Source organism: Nelusetta ayraudi, unplaced genomic scaffold (genome assembly GCF_046127955.1).
Source record: "Nelusetta ayraudi isolate G7.1 ecotype Tasmania unplaced genomic scaffold, CSIRO-AGI_Nayr_v1 ptg000135l, whole genome shotgun sequence".
Classification (NCBI taxonomy): domain Eukaryota; kingdom Metazoa; phylum Chordata; class Actinopteri; order Tetraodontiformes; family Monacanthidae; genus Nelusetta; species Nelusetta ayraudi.
In genome coordinates, this window is record NW_027466185.1 from 14,084,554 (window position 1) to 14,105,000 (window position 20,447).

Consider the following 20,447-nt stretch of genomic DNA (forward strand, 5'->3'; position numbering starts at 1 on the left):
CTGCCCTCCTCCTCCACCTCCCTCTAAGTTCTCGCTGCAGTGACATTTTAAAGTCAAGAATGGAGCGGAACGCTTTTGCACACCGGCACGCGTGTTTCCCGGATATATAAAAGTGGGGGAATGCGATCTATAGTCTTATCAAAGGAAGTCGGGCTAGTGTAGTTAGCGGGGACTAGATGGGGTAAAATAAAGAAGAAAATAACACAGCGGCGCTGCTGCCGTTAGTCGGCTCCGTGTTTGTATTTTGTTTTGTTTTTACGACGTCCAGCAGTCGGTTTGCGTCTTATGTAACTAACGGCCCGAGCGGCGTCGGCAAGCGGAGGGAAGCGAGAGGAGAGGACAGAGGGGGAGAATGTGCTGTGAATGAGAGGGGAAGACAGGGGAAGGAGGTAGAGGAGGAAGAGGAGGAGGCGGCGGCGGAGGGGAGGAGAGGAGGAGGAGGAGGAGGGGAGGAGGGGAAAAAAGAGAGCAGCGCCGCTTTTCAATTCACATGGCAATTTACGTTGAGGGCTAGGACACCCAAACGCACCACAAATACAAATTGAGACAGAAAAAGGGGGCTTTTTTGCCGCGGAACAGGCAACAACAACGGGCTCGCGGGCTTCACGACTCCGACCAGGCTAAAATAGAAAGATATACCGGGACGCGGAGGGTCGCTTCAAGCAGGTCTGTCTCTGTTTTTGTTTTAAAAACTCAACTTTCAATTTTTTCCTCCTTCTTCCTCGGGTTGCGTGCGAGTGTGTGTGTGCGTCATTTACGATCAACGGCATCCCGACCGAGCTGGTAGAAGCCGGCTGAGCTGCGTCAACTCCTACGTTTTCCCTCGTTCGAGCCGAGGACTGTGCCACTTTGTCAACGCGTGGTTCATTGATAACTTTTTCTCTGCCCCCCCCACCCCACCCCCCCGCCACCCGAGCCGAGCCGCTCTCCCCTCCTTTGCACAGCTCGATACTCCCAAGTTCGGCGAGTTGGTGGAAAGAGTGGAAGTGGAGTTTGTTTGTTGTTAGCCTACTTGGATGTTTTTGCGGATCAGGCGCAGATGGATTCCCCGCAGTGTTGGTGCTTCTTCTTAGGGGGGGAACGGGAGGGGGGCGGTGGGGTGATTTTCTTGAAGGAAAAAAGAAAAGAAAGTGAGAGGAAAGTAGCGCAACACTTGTAGATCAAAGAGGTTTGTGTTTATCAAGTGGTTTACAGCCTGCACGGCACCTCGATCATTGTTAGGAAGTTCCCAAAGCGCATGGTGGATGTGAACTGTCGTAAAAACACCCCCCCCCCCCCCACCACCTCTCCACCACCACCAACAACAAAAAACAACAACAAAGCGTCCTGTCTTGTCAACTTAAAAGCACAAGTCACACACGTTTATGTAGGCTTTGCTTGTTTGTTGTTGTTGGAACTTTTCAGCAGTGATGCAGCCCCGAGTCGCCTTTAACTTTCTGCAAGAAAAGTTGACCCCCTCCCTCTCCTCTCTTCCTCCCTCCTCCTCTTCATCCCCTCCTGTTGTAAGAAACTGTGATGTTCCTTTGAGATAAGGGAGCCGGGTAGGCATGACAACTCTGTGGGGAGAGCAGAGTATGTGAAGTCAGTACAATGAGGCACACACTGCGAGGAAGCCTTTTTTTTCCTCCCTTTTTTAAATCCGCACTTTCACCAAATCTGGGCCCCCCTAAACAACTGCAAGGATGTCGACTCTGTAAACTTCAGTGCAGCAGATAACCTCGCTGATTATTATTGTTATCATGTGGTAACAACAGAGGAGGCCTGTGACGCTTTTACACTGTCCCAAAAACCGACGGACAGCAGTTAAAAACCGTAGTTGCCAGGTTGTGCTATTTCAGAATTTTATGCTTCTTTTTGAGCTTTTTTCTTAAAAAACTTCACGCGCGCAGCAATCAGTGTGCAATATGTCGAGCATGAATGCTCCAAATAATGTTACAGTTGTTTTTTTTGTTTTTTGTTTATTTTTATACGTTGTGATTATCAAGCAGGATTTTAAAGTTTCTGCAAAAACAACAACATTTTTTGCAGCTACGTCTCTCACTCGCAGAACTTCACAAGTTGTGATGTAGTTAATTTGAGATTTTACTGTAGGGACGTTGCCTCACCATGTACAAAATAAAGAACCGTAACAAAGTTGTAATTACCGAGCTGTAAACACGGCATATTTGTTTTGCAGGGCCGTAACTTTTCGGACAACTGATAGGCAGCGGTGCGCGGCCCGTGTTTAGGCTCGTGACACATGATTGTTTTTACGGCGCCCTTTTCCCTGAAAACAAAAGTCTCGGCAGAGTCAAACAAATGTTGACAAAGCTAAATCCGCTTACTGGAAGTTTTACAGTCGGGGCTTGCGGACGCGTCCTCACCCCGTCGGACTTCATCCACTGAGTTTATGCCACATGCAAAGCTTTTTCGAACACATTTTTGCCTCCCTATCTTTTTATTCCTGCCGTCGTCGCATGTTGAGTCTGCAGCCTGTCGCCGCCCCAGGGCGCTTTCAATTTAGTGGAGGCGTATTTATCTACCAGCATTTAGCTGTCACGCTTGTCTCGCGTGTCACCGTTTTCGCCCCCACCCCAACCCCACCAACCCACTTTTGTAAACACACGTCGGCTTCATGCGTCGTCATGCTCGACTCTGCGCGGCTTTTGTTCTGTGGCGTGCGTGCGTGCGTGCGGCGGGCCCATTTTTCTTTCTCAGAACCTTAAACGTTTAACGAGTCCCCCGTTAAAAAGGTGTGGAAACATTTCATGCGGCGGCGTCTCAATCGAGTGATTCTCTTCGCAGACACTGGATATTATTGTGTCTTACGGTCGTGTTCGTAGCGGCTATAAAACGTCAAAACAGTTGATGACTTCCTAAAGAGAACCTCTGCTTGTAAAACTTTTTTTTTTGTTCCAGTACGTGTGTGTGTGTGTTAGACCTGGGAGTGAACACAGCACTTATGTCTGTGTGTGTGTGTGTGTGTGTGTGTTTGGGGAGAGACGGAGGGGGAGAGAGACGGCCATGACTTAGTCATATGGCTGCAATATGTGAAGCCTCTGCGGTGGAAACCGGGAAGAGGGAAAGTTTGGAGAAAGACGGAACGAGAGGGAGAAGCAGCGAGAACACATGGACGCAGGGGAAGTGAGAAACGTCCTGTTCAACTAGCTGGAATGTCTCTCCTGCCTTTTATTGATGGTTTGATGTTCTGTAAGACACGAGGAACAACTGTAGTCATTTTGTGGGCTGCCATGCATTTTTTTTTTGTTATGTGTGTGCGAGTGCGTCTGACTGACTGACTGTTTCAGAGCGGCACGGCCGCATGTGTAAGCGAGTGCGGGGAGAAAAAAAAGTCGTCGGCGGCGGCGGCGTGTAAAAATGCCAGACGGGAGGATGTTTTCAGACGTGGAAATACTTCCAACGCTGGGTTCTTTTTTCCGAAACTCACTGCCTGACGTAGTAATCACAATTGATCTTTTTAATGGTGGATATATATTTTTTTAAGGAAGTAAGTAAGTTCAGGAAAAAAAATATAAGGCTTTGAAAAAATAGGAGAGACATTTTTAATTTTCTGAGAAGTTGAAGCCGGAGTTCTGCAGAAAAGCACTGAGAGAGCCCCGCTGCACTGGATTCCAGCCGAGTCAAGGCTGACAGAGCAGTTCAACTTTATTTAGACTTTTGCTGGAGCTGTTTTGCATGATCCTGCAAAAGTTAGAAATTATTATTTTTTACCTGGTATTACTTATATCAACACAACTCGAAGGCCTCAGCCACAACCGTCAGACCCCTCCTGGTCGTCACCTCCGTCTCCGTCCGTTTGAGGAGCTTCTCGTTTCATCGCACCGCCGTCTCGCTGTTTGAGTCACCGCTGTTCCCTAAAACTGGTATTCTGGTGGTAGATTGCGCATTAACACGCCAGACAGACGGTCATGCAGCCCCATTCAGAGTCTCGCGGGCCACTACAGAGGGGTGTGAAGAAGTGAAAGAAAACCGTGGACGTCCTTGAAGTGCCGTGGTGAAATGCTTAGTTGTGTTGCTACTGATACTGAGAACGGTGGGACGTATTCTGTGGCAGTTTTGAATTGTGTTTGAAATGATGCATTCGAGTGCTGGGAGTTATTATAAACTTGTCAGAAAGCATTCTGAAAATTGTTAACGAGACCACGAGGGAAGAGAAGTTTAGTCCTTGCGTCTTTTTTCCAAAAAATGCTTTCCTCCACGCGGACGCACAAATCAAATTCTTTTCCCCCTCACGTCTGATCCCGATGCCGTTAAAGTGTCCTAACTCGCACCGTTGGCAATGAGCGGAGAAGATTAGAGATGGCCCCGTTCTTCATCTCAACCCCGCCTGCACTTTCAGATAAAGGAAAACCTCCATTTGTCACGGATAGTTTATTTAAAGAAGAAGAAGAAGGAGGAGGGAGACAGAGAGCTTTTTGCGAGGCTACCGGCTCTCTTGGCTCTCCTGAAACTGGGGCTTCTTTTATTACTCGCGCGCGTGTTTTTTCGTCCGTATCCCAAGGACGCAATTGTGTCGAACTTATTAAACTGTCCCGGTGCATTGTGTCGCACCCCGTCACGCAACTTTTTTTTCTTTTTTCTTTGCAGCCTCTCGATTCAGGCGCTTTGAGCTCATTCTCCTGTTGCGCTTACTGGAAGTCGCTGCGGAAAACTCGTCTGCCTAATGGCCAGAATGTCATCCCCACTCTGTCTGTGGTTTAGCGCAGCCTTGTTTAGGCCCTCAGTTTGTCTCTCATGTCTTCTGGTCTTATTTTAGACTCTTTTTTGAAAGTCTGTCTTCTCAGACGGCCTGCTTTAGATAACTAGCACATGGTCTTGGTTTAGCAAAATGACTCTGATTTTCCCCCCATTTCTTTCATTCTTTCTGGGACATACAAATCCAGAAATGGGACAGTTTTTTCTCTTCTCCCTTCTTGCTTTGATCTCAGAGTAAACAGTCGTTCTGTCACGATACAGTGGGGACTGATAAAGTGGCGGTCGGGCAGAGATTTGTGCCAGTAAGAGAAATGCGACGATTGAAGTCATATTTCCATGGAATACAAAGCAAATGTTGCGAGGAGAAATGCAGAATGGGCGCAGAGCAGACAGACGGGGGCTTGCTTAACTGTCAGCAGGTGGCGTTGTACCCGTCGTATCGGCCGTGGGTCGCAAGTGCGAACCAATGAATTCTGGCGCTTTGCTCTTTTTATGGCTTCAGCTACCTGCTCCTGTTCACGTGAGCTGTGTTTGTAACTTACGAGGAAGACGGTTGAAAGCTTCTTCACTCTCACCACATTTGGACATGAAGGTGGCTGGCTATGTAGTTGGCACACCTGTTTGTGATAAATGCTTGATGACTAATGCAAACTTGTGGATTTTACCAAGCTGTCCAGTGGCCCTCTGCTACAGAGGATGTAACAGCGTGGCCAGCTTCACGGTATCATCACCATGAGTTGTTGTGGACCTGTTTCGGTTCCGTTCAGGCAACGACTGCTGCGTTTCTATCCAGTTGGTTCACGCTACTGTGGTACCCATCATCCTTTGCTCTTCTCCAATCCATATAGAAGAGTCTGGACAAGCAGAAGCGTCACACGATGCAAGTGCTCAGCGGAGAACCCAAAGACAAAATAATTAGATGCGTTGATATTTACTTAGGTTTTCCGGGCTCCATGAGATGGTGCGAGTGCCCCCCCCCTCCCCCCCCCCCGAGGGGGGGGCCGAGTACAGACAGATTGAAAGAGCGACGCAAACTCTCCTCCAGGCAGCGATGAACAGCGTATTTCATCACTGCAAGTGGTTATACGGTCAAAGCCCACAGAGAGCCTGGCTGTGCCTGCTGACTTCCTGTCTTGAGTATTGTCAGTGAAAGCACCTAAATGTGCAACAGATGGTGGCGGTGGTGGGGGACGGGGGGGTAGAAGAAACTCTTTATAGTTCCAGAAAGGCCTTTTTTTTTTTTCTTAATCGGCCCGTAATCCCGTAGCTACGCTGATGAGGTAGTTACTAAAACTGTGAGTTATCTCGGGGAAAAAACCCGCGTGAGACGTTATGAGTCGCCACTCCCGTCTGCTTTGACTCAGCGCCGCGCTTGGCACGCACATGCTTCCTGTTCAGCTATCAATCGGCCCCTCCCACCCTCCCTCCTCGCCGCTCCTGACCCCCACCACCGCACGATTTGTTCCGAGGCCGCGTTCCACTTTGCCCTTTGAACAAATCGAGAGCTCATTGGAGGTAAAAATGGCCGGTGAGCTAATCGTCTCGGCCGACCACACAACGGCAGTTTGTTTTTTGCAATCCAGAACTTTTTTGTCGTTTGACGTCTCGCTCGCCCGTCGCTTGCTTGCACCTTTCTTTCTTTTTTTTTTTCCTCAAGGTGTTCCCACAAAGGATTCAAATGGCCAAATCCCAGAGAAGCTTTAAATATTGGTGACTGTCTCTCATTAGGAACGGGGGAATAAAGACCAAAAAAATGCAGCTTTCCTGTAAACACTTGTCAGCGAGCACGCCGAGACAAAGTAGACACACAGTTTGTTTGGTCTTGGACGTCTGATCAGATTTGCCAGGATAAAACAAAGCTGCATGTGTTTCGAATGTTGCCGTCACAGAGATTTGTGGAAGGAGAAAATGTTTGCAAAGCCCTGGGCTGTCATTATTATTGTTATTATTGTCGTTATTATTATTATTATTATTGATGCCGTGTGTCATGAGACGACGGCACATGTTGGTTTATTGGCGCCGGGTAAATATCTGCAGGCTCTCGGTACTCTGAGACGGCGTGTGCAGTGAGACCCGTGTGTGTGTGTCGGGAAAAACGGCCTCCTCCGTTCGTCCATCCCGATTTTATTTGAACTTTTCACGTTAATCTGATATTACATCAGATGAATAATGTGCAAAAAAAATAGAATAAGTATAGAAAAGAAGTGTAATAAGAAAATAGTTTTGGTAATGTGTTTCTGCTTCTTCGTTTTATATATACATATATATATATACATATATATATATATATATATACATGTATGTATGAATAGTATGTATGTATGAATATATATATATGTATATATATATATATATATATTCATACATACATACTATTCATACATACATGTATATATATATATATATATACATACATATATATATATATATATACATGTATGTATGAATAGTATGTATGTATGAATATATATATATGTATATATATATATATATATATATATATATATATACATGTATGTATGAATAGTATGTATGTATGAATATATATATATATGTATATATATATATATGTATATATATATATATATATATATACATATATATATATTGTATAAAACTTTTGTGACTTTGTTCCAAAAAAGCCCGACTTTTTGCCAGGTGGATTTACGAGCTGTACAAATGTCGCACATTTGCAAAATTCTGCCGTGCTGTTCCCAGGGGCAGCGGCGCCCCGTCTGCAGTCTCACTTTGGTCACGCAGTGAAAAGAGCGACGTCGAGTCTTACCGAGTGACAAAAGCCAGTAGAGAGAAAGTTGCTGCGCGCCGCACGGATGCACTTTTAAACCCCCCCCCCCCCCCTTCACTCCACGCCGAGGACGCTGCAACTAAAAGGCTCCGTAGACGCCTGAGGTGACTTCAAACAAAAGCACCTGGTGTTTGTAAATGACCCCCCCCCCCCCCCCCCCCATCCTCTCCCTGTGAGCTGAACCATTCACCTGTCGCTGAGCTTGCGCCGCTCGGCGTGTGTTCAGAACCTCCGCCCGCAGTGAGCGGCGACGCTCGGAATCCTGCGGCTGATTAAACGCCCAGTACGCACCTTTTAACGTCTCCACCCCCCCCCCTCCCCACACACACACACCCCTCCGAGTCAGGCTTGATCCTGAGCTTTGCATTTCCACGTGTTGATTCAGCCCTCCCCCTCACCCCACACTACGAGCGCTGCAATGTAAAGAGTCCTCCAGCTGTCTTATCGGAAGAGTCTCTTTTACTTTGAATCATCGTCTTCCACAGAGTTCACTTCTGTTTCAGGACTGAAGTGACTGAGAAGTGATGCGATGATTGCTTTGACAGCAGTCAAATCAAGAGCATGTGCGCGCGCTCACACACACACACACACACACACACACACACACACACACACACACACACACACACACACACACCTGTATTGTGTAGCTGCCAGATAAGCAACTTTGTCTCTCTCTTTCTGTCAACGCCCCGCCCTTTTCTAGTTTCTAGTTTTTGACATCTAAATCTCTTTTTCTCACTAAACGAAAGGCATCACGCTCTCACCCCCGGCCTTCCCTCCCTCCACCACCGGTCTTCCCTCCCTCCACCCGCTGGCCTTCATATCCCTCGTTTGAATCCAATTTCAAGTGTTATTGTTTCGTTTATAGACCGCTGCACCAGCTGCGCCCGTCCTTGCGAGTCTGCGTCTTCTTCAGATCATTAGCAAATTATTGTATAATAAATAATAAATAATTCTTCAGGTTACGAAATTGCACTTCTGTCAGTCGAACCCCCCCCCCGCCCCAAATTAAAAAAAAAAATATGGCATGAGCTGCCACAGACTTTTCACTCTGATTTTTGAATCATGGGTCGACCAACTGTTGAATGAACTCCTGCCTCCTTCTCATCCAGCCATGCTTTTATTTCCGTGTAGCACTTTGATAAACGTGTTGCCCTTCATACAGGCGATATCGTTTCAAAAAAACCCAAAAATGCCAGGATTGGTTGAACGCAGCACGACTGGCCCGGAGCGGTGACAATTGCCTAAACACGCAATTTAATGGCAGCAAGATCATCGTCTGATGTGACTCTGAGTGTAAATACAGGCTGACGTTTGTTTGCTAATGTCACCTCTGTCTCTCTCGCTCTCTCTCACGCACACACACACACACGCTCAGTACAATATGATATTTCCTTCAAGGATTTGACAACATGCGATGCCTTCGCCAGCCGCCGCCGCCGCCGCCTCTTCGGTGTTCCAGTCATCAGCGAGTGTTGCCGGTTTACACTTCTTTTTTTTTTTTCGAAGCAAATGATTTGACGTCAGGTCTTTATTTTTCATGGAGGGATTTATAGAAAGTAGCCTTGTGAGAGGCCCTGAAACTTTTCCAACACACGCACACGTGCGGCCCCATTAGTATTGTAGTCTGGGCTTTGGCAGAAAAAAAACAAAAAAAACATCTGGTGGCTGAGTATCGTTTCAAAGTCGTCTTTGTCCTCGGCTCGCCGCGCATGTGTGTGTCTGCCGGCCGGCCGGTGCGAGTGAGTGCTCGTGTGTGTCTGCGTAACAAGGGGCGGATTTTTGTTCTCTTTTTTTTTTACGACATCCCGTCATATTAAAACGTATGATTTAAACAGCTAACAAGTGAACTTTTATTTTTTATTTTTTTCTCCGCTCCCTCCTCCTGCAGTAAAAAAAAGCGAGTGGTGCAGCTCGGCAGCCTTTCGCAGAGCTGCTCGTGCGTTTGGCTGCGCGCAACAAATACGAGAAAGACATTAAAAAACTAGAGCAGGCGGCGTCGTGCCGTAACTCATCGATTGCCAACCTAGGCCTTTTTTTTTTCTTTAAATGAAAAAAAAAAAAAAAAAAAAAAAAGCATTTTATTCATGCAAGCTGGGTCGTGTGTTTGGTAGCGAGGAGAAGGGAAAGAACGATGAAGAAGGAGGGGGAGGAAGATGAGGAAGAGGAGGGCGGTGTGGCAGATTTCCGCGCTCGTCTCTGGTCTGTCCCGACGTTCGCCGCTCAGGCTCTGACCGGAGCCAAGCGCGTTTCAATTCCACCAGCAGCCCCACCTGTTTCACGGGTTTTTGTCGTGAGGTGATAATCCTGCCTGGGCTCTTGGAGGTGTGCAGGCCTGCAGACAGCTTGAGCTCCTGCCCTCGGGGCTTCGCCTCAAACCACACCCACTGTTTCAGGGGCACGGATCCGTCTTTTTCTCTGAGTGCAGTTCAGAGCGCTTGATTGGCCTGCGGGTTTTGGGATGGTCCCGGACTCCAAACTGAGCAGCAGCAGCAGCAGCAGCGCTAGCATGTAAAACTGAGTTATTGTGACATGAATCGTCCCAGGTTAAACTCCGGCAGTCAGACTTGAGTGAGACGTCCTCCCTTCGCTGTCAACTCATCTCATGTTGGAAACGTCCCCACCGTCCGTGGGAACGCCTCAACTCTGCTCGGCGTGCAAACAGACTTGGTCGGTGTGCATTGTGGGAGATGAAGTTTCTGCTCAGTCGCCGCCTAAAAGCGGGACACAGACTTTACCTTTGAAGCAAAAGCACAACCTTTACACCGCTCGTGTGGAAGCACTTTAGTCAACGAGCATTCTGGGACGTGTCGTGTCTGGCCAGTGTACGCTCAAAAACAGCACAGACTTTAATATTCAAACAGTCGCACAACTTCCAAGCTCTGGCAGGCCTCTTGAAACGACACGGCAGGTCAGATTGGAGCTGCGGGCCGTGAGTTCAACACATGTGACCTATATTACAACACATAAAGACTTGGGGAGGGGCCTCCTGCCGCCTCCCCCGCCTCTGATAGCTGATGTGTGAGCCTGCACTCACCAGATCTAATGTCCCATGCTGACACCGAAAACAAGAAGTGGCTGCCGTTTGCTCCTTCAGAAGCCGGTCGTCCTGTCAGACCTCCTGACGTCTCCTCAGAGTGACGACAGCATCCTCAACATCCTCACTTCTGGGTCGTCCAGCTGCGTTGTTCACCATGGAAGCTAAACATAAATAACCTTTTTTTTGCCTTCCTGCATGTTGCAACATTTGGGTAAATAATAATTTTTCGCCCGTCAGCGTTTTTTTTTTTTCTCTCTCTCTCTCTGTGTATAGCGTCTGGCAGAAAGAGGAAGACGTCCTTTTACCATGGACGCTTGTTTACCGCTGTCTTGTTTTTAAAGGATCTGATAAGTGGTGTTTGTCCAGATCAGTATTTTTTCTCTTGTCTTGTCCTGAACAGGGGTGAAGCGTTGACCTGATTCAAAGTGTGTGTGTGTGTGTGTGTGTGTGTGTGTGTGTGTGTGTGTGTGTGTGTGTGTGTGTGTGTGTGTGTGTGTGTGTGTGGATGGTGTGTTTTCAGTGTTTCTGCATGGAAACAGCGCTGAGATGAGATGGATGGATGAAGGAGGGAAGGAAGGAGGGAGGTGGGACTTTCTTTTTTTTTGAAATGGAAATGAAGTGTAGGGGGGCACATCTGGGGGTCTTTGAGACTTTTGTCAAGGGGAGGGTGTCAGAGGCCCAAGTGTGTGTGTGTGTGTGTGTGTGTGTGTGTGTGTGTGTGTGTGTGTGTGTGTGTGTGTGTGTGTGTGCGCGCGCGCGCGAGCGATTAGTAGAGGGGGTGGGGCTGCTGTGGAAGAATGGATGAAAAGGAGCAAAGAGGAAGAGGGTCGTTTCTCATTCCTGGGGAGCAGATAAGGGAGAGGGGATAAAGAAGTGAGTCTGTGGGCTTTTTGGGGGTCCAGCCGCCTGCTTCTAGGCACCTTTTGGAGTCTTGTGTCGGGAAAAGTTGAAGCAAACCCAAACCTTTAGAAATAAACCCAAGAGTTTGGGGAATTTTCCCCTATAATTTGTTACTTAGTAAGAAACTTTGGAATCGTGCGCGAGCTGCTGTTGTCGCCTATGCGTGGTTTCAAGTTGTGTGGCACCTTGACTGGTAGCAATAAAAGGTCAAAAAATATCATGATCAACCGAAGAAAAAAAAAAGAGTCTGACCTGCTTGTTTGCCGAGTCGTATCATGTCAGGACGACTATAATTATCACAATTATTGGAAGGTTCTTTGACTAATGTGTGAGCAGTCACAGTGGGCCTTTATATCTCAGCAGGGGCAACGTCAAAGAAACACACTTGCCAAAAAAGTTTTCAGATTCCTTGACTCACAATGATTTATGCTGACGACAGCTTTCTTTGTTTCCCCAAATTGCGTGACTCCACGGCCGATGGGTGCGGAGGGAGGAGGAGGAGGAGGATCATCGCCCTGCGTGGGTATAAATACCACGGAGCGCGTTCGGTGCCGTGCTTAGTTGCTCGCCATCTCACGCCCCCCCCCATCCCCGACCCACGGAACCTGCAAGCTAGCTTCCCCCCGCGACGGCCATATTAGCGTTCCATTCGGATGGAAACCAGGCCGCCGTTGGCCTTTCGGGGAGGGAAGATGGATGAGGAGATGTAACGATAAACACGCGGGCGGAGGTGGTTCCTTTATGGACAGCTGGGGAGGTCGGGGGGGTGGAGGGGGACGGTTGAAGCGACGTTCGGGACAACAAGGTGGGGAAAGGGGCTGCGGAGGAGAGGGCTGAGCAGGAGGGTGGACAGGAAAGCAGAGCAGCTCATTTGCATGGACACAAGCAGCAGGAGGAGGGAAGATGGCCGGCCAAAGTTTACGGCTGACAGTTGAATTTAGCCCGGGCCTGTGTGTGTATGTGTGTGTGCGCGTGTGTGCGTGCGTGTGTGTTCTTGTGTGTGTCGGGGCAGGGGAGAAAGGCACAGCGGGGGGCATGGCGTTTGTTCAGCAACATGGCTTTTGGGCTCCTCAGTACGACACACACACACACACACACACACACACACACACACACACGCGCACACACATGCACACAACAGTTTGTCCTCTTTGGCTTTTTTCTTCTGAGGGCCCTTGCTTCACCTAGCTGTGAGAATGGCTCCCGCCTAAAGGTTCCTGTCTGTGGAGGAACAAGAAGAAGAAGAAGAAGAAAAAGTTGGGAAGTTGGCTTTTAAAAGAAAGAAAGAAAATTAGCACATGAAATGGCCGTTTCATGTGAGCATGTCCGTCAGAGCTGCATTGTTTTGGACAGCGGGCAAAGAAAACGAAGTGTTTAAATCTCCTCCTCTGCCGGGCGGCTGCTCGGCCCGACCTTGTCACGCTGGTGTGAAAAATGAGAAACGTGCGGTCCCCCCCGCCCCTCCGATACCGGAGGCAGCGTTTGCCAGATTTAAATAAAAGCACATGGGCTGCGGCGAGATAGCGCTGGATTTATTTTTCAAACAATACTAAAAAATAGAAAAAGTCCGTTCCCGGGGATTAGTTTGGCTAGGTGTAAAGTGAGGAAACGGGGATTAATGCTGCCGTCTACTCAGGTAAATCTGCTGATAAAACAAGCGCTTGTGCTTTTTTGTTGTTTTGTTTTGTTTTGTTGTGTTTGTTTTTAGCGCGGTGTTGCGGCCCGACGGGCGACATCTTTATAAGTACCAACGGTCGCGAGAACGGAGGAGTGTCTTATCTTAGCGGCAAGACTCGGGCTAAATTGTATTTAAGAGCGACGGCCACCGCGGCGACGATGTTCAATTTTCCAAATGGGAACAGAGGAGGGAGGGAGCGGCGAGGAGCGCGTTAGACAGAAAGAACACGGAGGCCCGCTTTATAAAATTGTCCCCCTGATTTAGACCTCAAGGTAATCTTCAAATCGTTTCTCACCGTGTTCCTCTTTTCAACTCGCTAAAAAGGATCGCGGACATTAGCGGCGGGAGAAAAGCCTTTTTCCTCGCGCAACTTCAAAGAATCCCATTTCTATCTTGGCGCGCCGGGGATCTATAAATCTCAAATTGACCTAAATTGAAGGCACCTGCCTTGAAATTTTGATGTTGGCACAAATGAGGGTGTAGTCATGACTGAGCGAGCCGCCGGGCGGACGAGGAAAATCAAGCTTGCTTTTGGCTGATGAGCTCGTGGCGGCGGTCGATGGGAGTCGAGGTTGGTGTTCTCAATGTGTAAGACGGTCAAATAATGCTCAACACACACGTGTAGGTACAGTGCACTGACACATAGGTGGCGTTGTCCCACATCATTTACTGTCGTTTGGCACTTAACAGAGGTGACATTCTTCCTCTTCTTCTTCTGCTAGATCTTTTTTTTAACATTGCAAACACATAAATGTCAACGCAGCACAGACATGATTTCCTCACCCTTAAACCAAATGCAAAACCTGACACTAATGCTTCACTACAATTGGCTAGCTAGTAGCGAGTCATTCCGCCGAGCATGCTAACATCACTCTGTGTTTTTTTTTTTTTCAAGGGTGTAAAACGTATCCAGCGCTCCACACGTACTGTTATTGTTACCAATTTTATGAACAGGACTTGAATTCCGATAAATGAGCCGGCGTTTTTTCTTTCTTTTTTTCTTCTCTTTCCTTCTTGTTTTTTGAATGGAAGCCTCGCGCTGACATCACTGGTCCTCGGACCCCGCAGCTCCGCTTCCTGCTTGCCGATGCTGCGCCGGCAGCGGCTAGCTCCTCCGTTAGGCCGCCGCAGCAGCCGCAGCAGCCGCAGCAGCAGCAGCAGCAGCAGCAGCAGCAGCAGCAGCAGCAGCAGCAGCAGCGAGCAAAGCGCTCTGGAACGGACTATAAAGTCAACATTGTGGCTTGAAAATGTTCCGTTGTGTGTGTGTGTGAGCGCGCGTGCGCATGTATATGTGTGTATGTGTGTTTGTCCAGACATTTTCCTCCGGTGTATGAAGGAAGCGAGCGATTCGCCGGGAACGGAAAGCCTGTGTGTGTGTGTGTGTGCGCGCGTGCGTGTTAGACAGGAGGCGTGTGTTTATCATGTGCATGGTGAAATCTATCAGAGTGTTTCTGTCTGTCCGTGTGTCTGTGACTGACGTCATGTTTGAGCTAACCCAGACGGACAAACCAAAACTATGACACACACACACACACACACACACTTACACACACGTATGTGTGTGTAAGTGTGTCTTTTTTTCAGACAGTTGCTGGCAAACGTGCGCCGGCTGCTCACAGACGTGTGTGTTTTCTTGGTCGTTTCTGGCTGGGCCGCAGTTTGTTTTCCATATTTTTTCAGGAGGGGAGGGGAGCGTCAACAATCAGCATGTTGATTTATGCAGCTACCAGTTCCTTCCATTACGCCTACGAGCGCCTCTGAAGCAGAGTTTGTGCTGCCCTGTTGTTGCTTTTTTTTTTTTTTTTTTTGACGCGAGAGGTCAAAAGCTGCCGTGATTTATGCCGCTCGACAGTTTCCCATCGCTCTTATTGCACATGAACACCAATCTGTTGGCGCTGTTGGTTGGTTATTTGGTTGTTTGGTTGTTTCTACCAGCGGCCACAGACGCGGCTCAACCAATGACTGGCTCCCTCTGCGGCTGCTACCTTGGCTAGCGCACCAAACGCCGACTCTCTCTCTCTCTCTCTCTCTCTCTCTCTCTCTCTCTCTCTCTCTTTCTTCCCCAGTCCGCAGACTTTTCAGAACTTAGATCTCCGCCTGTGTTTATAGTTGTTGCCAAACAGAATTTTTTTTTTGGGTGAATATACAGAAAAGTGGCACACCGCGGCACAGCGCCGCAGTGGGGCAAATTTTTTTTTTCATGGTGTTTAGCTCATTTTTCTTTTCTTTTTTTTGAAGGACTTACAGGCCTGCCAACGTGTTCCTCTCTCTTATGTTTGCAAATCTATCGGAAGTGGTGTTTGGAAGGGGAAGTGCCGGCCTCTCATGTGAAGGCCCAGTGTAGGCATGTGATACATATTCCAAACAATGCAGTCCTTCCTATGGCAGCTGTAATTTGGGGTGAAATCAAGATATTGCAAGTGATGAAAGATCTTTAAAGTAAAACCAAAGTCTCTGTTTTTATTGGACGCCCTGCACGTAGATGTGGTGCACTGGCCCTTTAAACCATAGTCTTGTTTTATCTGCCTTATCCAGAGGAAAAAGGGCCGTCACGCTCATAAGGAAGCGGCCATTGTGCAATAGCATTCATCAGAAGAGGAAGTGCTTGAGCAACACCTTCATTCCATCATTTAAAGGGGATTAAAAAAAAAATGCGTCCTACGAGCGAGGAGTGGCCACGTGTCAGTTACAAGCGTGCGAGCTGCGCAGTACGAGCTCAATATCAGGTCCACACCCTCGGCCCTGAAGCCCTAACAGCGAGAAAACAAAGCAAAATAAAGACAGATCTGGTTGATCGAGCTGCTGATTGATACCCGACTGTCGCCCTGATCGCAGCAGAGGAGGCACTTCCTCCTTCTGCGGATTATCATTTGACTCTTAAGCCACGCAAGCAAGCAAGACACTGGGGCAGAAAAGCCTGACCCAGTTTAGCGTGTGCAGCTCTCAGGTGGAGGGAGAAGGTGGTGCGGAGGCTGTGGATGGTGGGAGTGGCTGCGGTTGGGACTATTGTCCACTTGTCAGTGAAAGATCTGCTGTCTTCCAGTTGGCTTGATGGGCTTCAGTCAGGTTTTAGGGAAGTCCCAATTTTTTTTTCTTTCTTCAATGTGGACGTGAGCCTTGTCCCAAGTTGCACAAAGATATTTATATTTTGCATTTACTGGAAGTAGCAATGTTTCTGTTTGAGAACGCCTCCACTGCTTCTTCTTCTTCTTCCACCTCAGCCTTTTCCTCCAACATCAAACCACAGCCAGGGGGGGTAAAGACAGTATTATTATTATTTTTTAAAAATATCTCACCGCATCCGTTGTGTTGCTATTGTTAGCTAGCATGCTAACACCGTGCCCCTTTCGCCGCATTACCAATTTGATGTTGAGCGTTGAGAGTGTTTGACATTTTTATTGCTGTTCCACTCGTTTTTTTTTTCTTTTCCTTTGGTAAAGTCAGCGCGTGAATTGTGCGTTGTTCAGACTCCAAACCTTGTGGCACTGCAGTGTGTGATTTGGGACAAACCCACCAGCTGCTCCATTACCGGGGCTATTTCGTGAATGAGCCTTTATGGCATAAAACCATGCTGGTTGTTCACCAGCGTGTTTGTTGTTGCAACCACCAAACTGGGGACGAACGGGATGTAAATTTCAACCTACATCGTCTCGCTCACAACTTTTTGCCGTTCACTTCTGTGTTTTTTTGTGATGAAGCCTCCACGTTGCAGGAGTGATGAGTCAACGGCTGGAGCCGGAGACCCAGTTTTTCTGCCTTTCCTCGCTGTGTATCCAGGACAATCACTGCCACGCTGTTGTAATCTGTCCGGGGTGAAGAGATAAACTTTCGGCTGGTTTCGCTACAAGCGGGACGCTGCAATTAGCGCCGCTCCGCCGTAACGAGCCGAGCCACAGAGCCTGTTTGTAAAAAGGGAGAACGAGGACGCCGACTTTTTAACGACAAAACTTTTGACTGAGCGTCAAACAAAGACTTCTGTTTGTCTGATTAAAGAAAAAAAAATCCAGGAAAACCTCCTATTTCCTCTCGGCCCAGATGAGTAATTGACAAAATGCGGAACATAATCGAGGCAGCATGACGTCAGAAAGTCAATGCATGCATGTGGTGCATCAGACTGGGCCAGAGGTCCGTCTGTCCGTCTGTCCGTCTGTCTGTCTGCCGCGGCCCGCAATTAAACAGAAACCTTAAGGTCCGTCTGTCTGTTTGGGGATCCAAACAAAACGAATCCGCGGCAAATAATCCATTTCAGACTTGAATGCAATATGAAACAATGTTCCCTCTGTCCTCTGATTGGTGGAACATGGACCTCGGCATCTCGAAGAGAGAGAGAGAGAGAGAGAGAGAGAGAGAGAGAGAGAGAGAGAGAGAGAGAGAGAGAGAGAGAGAGAGACGCCCGTCTTCTTTTTTCCAGACACATCAAACGGGCCTTTTACAAAAGGCGGGATCATTTTTAGCGGCGAGGAAATGGGGGTGGGGGGGTGGAGGGGATAATAAATCAGTCGCAGAGACGCGGAAGAAACAAGCGTAATTAGTTTGACCGCCATGTAATTCAGACTGGCGTTAGCAATAACAAATCAGAGCACAATAAATGGCGAGAACAAAGATGATCCCCTTTTCCTTCTTCTTCTCATACTGGCAAAATTGCCTTTGAATGTGTGTGTGTGTGTGTGAGGAGAAGGAGGGGGAGGGAGTGAGGGGTGGGGTGGGGCTTTGCTGAGTGGCTATTTGTGTGTAATCATGTACGTCAGGGCCGTCATGAATGGTGTGTTTGAGACGGAGCGGAGCGCGGACTCCCTCGGACCGGCTGGCCGGCCGGCCGGACCAAATTGGAAACAGAAAAACAAACATTCCCCAGAAGCACCAGCAGCAGCAGCAGCAGCAGCAGCAGCAGCAGCAGCAGGAACCCCCGGCTGTCCCACCACCACCACCGCCGCAGTCCAACCTGTCTGGGACAATGTAACGGTCTCTAGTCGGAGCAGACCACACACACGCTCAGGCTGAGGAGAGGGAGGAGGAGGTGGAGGAGGAGGAGGAGGAGGAGGAGGAGGAGGAGGAAGAAGAAGAGGAGGGGCAGGGAGGGAGGGGAAGCGTTAGAGAAAGATGGTTTTGATAAGGAGGAGGAGGAGGAGGAGGAGGAGGAGGAGGAGGAGAAGTGGGACGGGGGCAGCAGAGGAGGAAAACAGAGAGAGGACGGACGGACGGACGGACGGACGGACTCCTCTGAGTCACTTTTATCTTTTTGATCTGCGTTTGTCGGCCGTTCACAGAGCCGGTGAAGCAGTCTTCCAAACTTGCAAGCAGCTGCCAACGTCTTCATCAGGCGGCAAACACAACACGTCAAGTATTTTATTCCCCGAGTGCAATTATTATGTGCTCAAACACACGCGCACACACACACACACACACACACACACACACACACACACAGAAGAAAGAAAGGTTGAGTGTTGGGAGGGGAGTGTCTTTGAAATGACTCATAATTTCAGCCGTGACTCATAGTGCACTTGCCAGTGAGGCTTTTTCTCTCTTTCAAACTGGAAACCATTGTCATCTTTCGTTTTCGTGACCCCCCCCGCCCCCCACACCAGATAAAGTCACACTGCTGCCGTGCTCCAACACGCTGCTTATCATCTCACGTGTGAAAGAAAAAAGTGGCTTTTGCGGGCGTCACTTCCTGCTTTGTTTGCCTGCAACCTGTCGCTCAAACTCAAGGTCCAAAAAGAATCTCTTGAAAAAGACACGAGTCTCGGGCCGAGACTTTCTAAAAATAGTAGGTGTGTGTGTCTGTTTTTGTGTGATGATTTTGTCTCTCATCTGCCTGCTGACACACACACACACATACTCACACACTCACACACTCACACACTCACACACACTCAGACACAGCTCAGACTGACCCGAGGAACCGTTTTCGTATAAATACAGACTCAGATTTAGATTTGCGGTCAGAAGGAGGGGAGAAAAAAACAGAGAGATGGATGGAAAGAGAAGAAGGAGGAGGAGGAGGAGGAGAAGAAGGAGAAGTGGTGGCACAGAGAAAGAGGAGTGGTACGGAGGGAGAGGGTGGGGTTATTTTCTGTGGTTGGGGCAACAAAAAGGGAAACGGAGTGGAGCGGAGAGTCGGACCTTCTAACGCTGGAATTCCCAGATAAAGAAAACACAGCAGTGTGTTGGAAACGCTGGAGCAGATGATGGGTTTGTTTGTTAACCGCTGAGCATCACCCACTCGCGGCTTCGTGAGGAGATCAATAGTGAAATGAGGCAGCTCGTCATCGGGGATTGTTCTCTCTTTGAGGAGAATTCTTCACTGTTTTCATGGCCTTCGAGCTCAAACTCGGGGGGAAAAAAGCTTTGCAGCCAATCAGCAGCTATGTGTGCGTGTGTGCGTGTGTGTGCGTGCACGCTTGTTCATTTAATGGACGGATTCTTCCTCAACTCAAGGCATGTGCGTGTTTGGCTGCAGCCAGGTAACCAAGCCGATTCAGAAAAAGGGTCAAAACCCGTTTCAGACACCTGAGGGAAAACATACAGAATAAAACCACCAAGGTCTCGGTGCGTCCATCCAGTTGTGGTGCGAAAACACACAGCTGGTCCAGTTAATCAGCGCGTTGAGCCTCAGGGGTCTCAGCAGGGGGGTGGGGGGCAGGGGGGGCAGGGGGGGCGGCCCGGTGTTTTTCTGGTTCTCTTTCTTTTTATTCCTTCCTCGACCTCTGATCAACCCATCAAAAATAAGGAAAAAAAAGGTCTTGAAAAAGCCCCCCCCCCACCTCACGTTGTCTCTGCTTGCCTTGTTTTCCAGGTGGTTAAAAGGTGAAGTTGGACGCTGACGGCCGAGAATCCCAACCCCTTAACCCTCCCAGCCCGAGAAAAAAAAGAAAGAAAATAAGGAGAGAACCCCCGGACAGGACGTTGGGACGGCCTGCTTGTCAACCTCTGACACGGATCTACAAGTCAGAAGAGCTCGACGCTCTTGATTCTTCCTAACCTGTGTGGAGTTAACGCCGAGCCGCTGGAGGAAATGCTGGGATATTAGTGCGCGACTTCCGGGAGCCAGTGGAGAGTTTGTCGGAGCAGCAGCAGCAGCAGCAGCAGCAGCAGCAGCAGCAGCAGCAGCAGCGGTGGTGTTGCTGGAGGTGGAGGTGGAGGTGCGGAGCTGATGCCAAGGCTCGGAGACGACCAGGATGTTTTTATAACCTGATGAACAGCAGAGGTAGGACACGTCCGGCAGCCATCACCTTCACCGCAGCATCAAAACATTCAATACTGCAGATTTCTTTTCCTTCTAAATATAGAAATACTATAGATACGCTTTGGCTTTTGTCAGC

The 20,447-nt window shown here is 48.6% G+C and overlaps 1 protein-coding gene across 1 annotated transcript in view; it reads left to right on the plus strand.

The window, feature by feature from the left end:
- Positions 1 to 423: 423 nt before the first annotated feature.
- trps1 (trichorhinophalangeal syndrome I) overlaps positions 424 to 20,447 on the plus strand; it is a 100,721-nt gene continuing 80,697 nt past the window's right edge. Inside the window, exons 1-2 of the mRNA XM_076051674.1 lie at positions 424 to 666; positions 19,922 to 20,332. Of these exons, the coding sequence (XP_075907789.1) occupies positions 20,320 to 20,332 (13 nt within the window). The 5' untranslated portion in view covers positions 424 to 666; positions 19,922 to 20,319. The remainder of the gene's footprint in view (positions 667 to 19,921; positions 20,333 to 20,447) is intronic.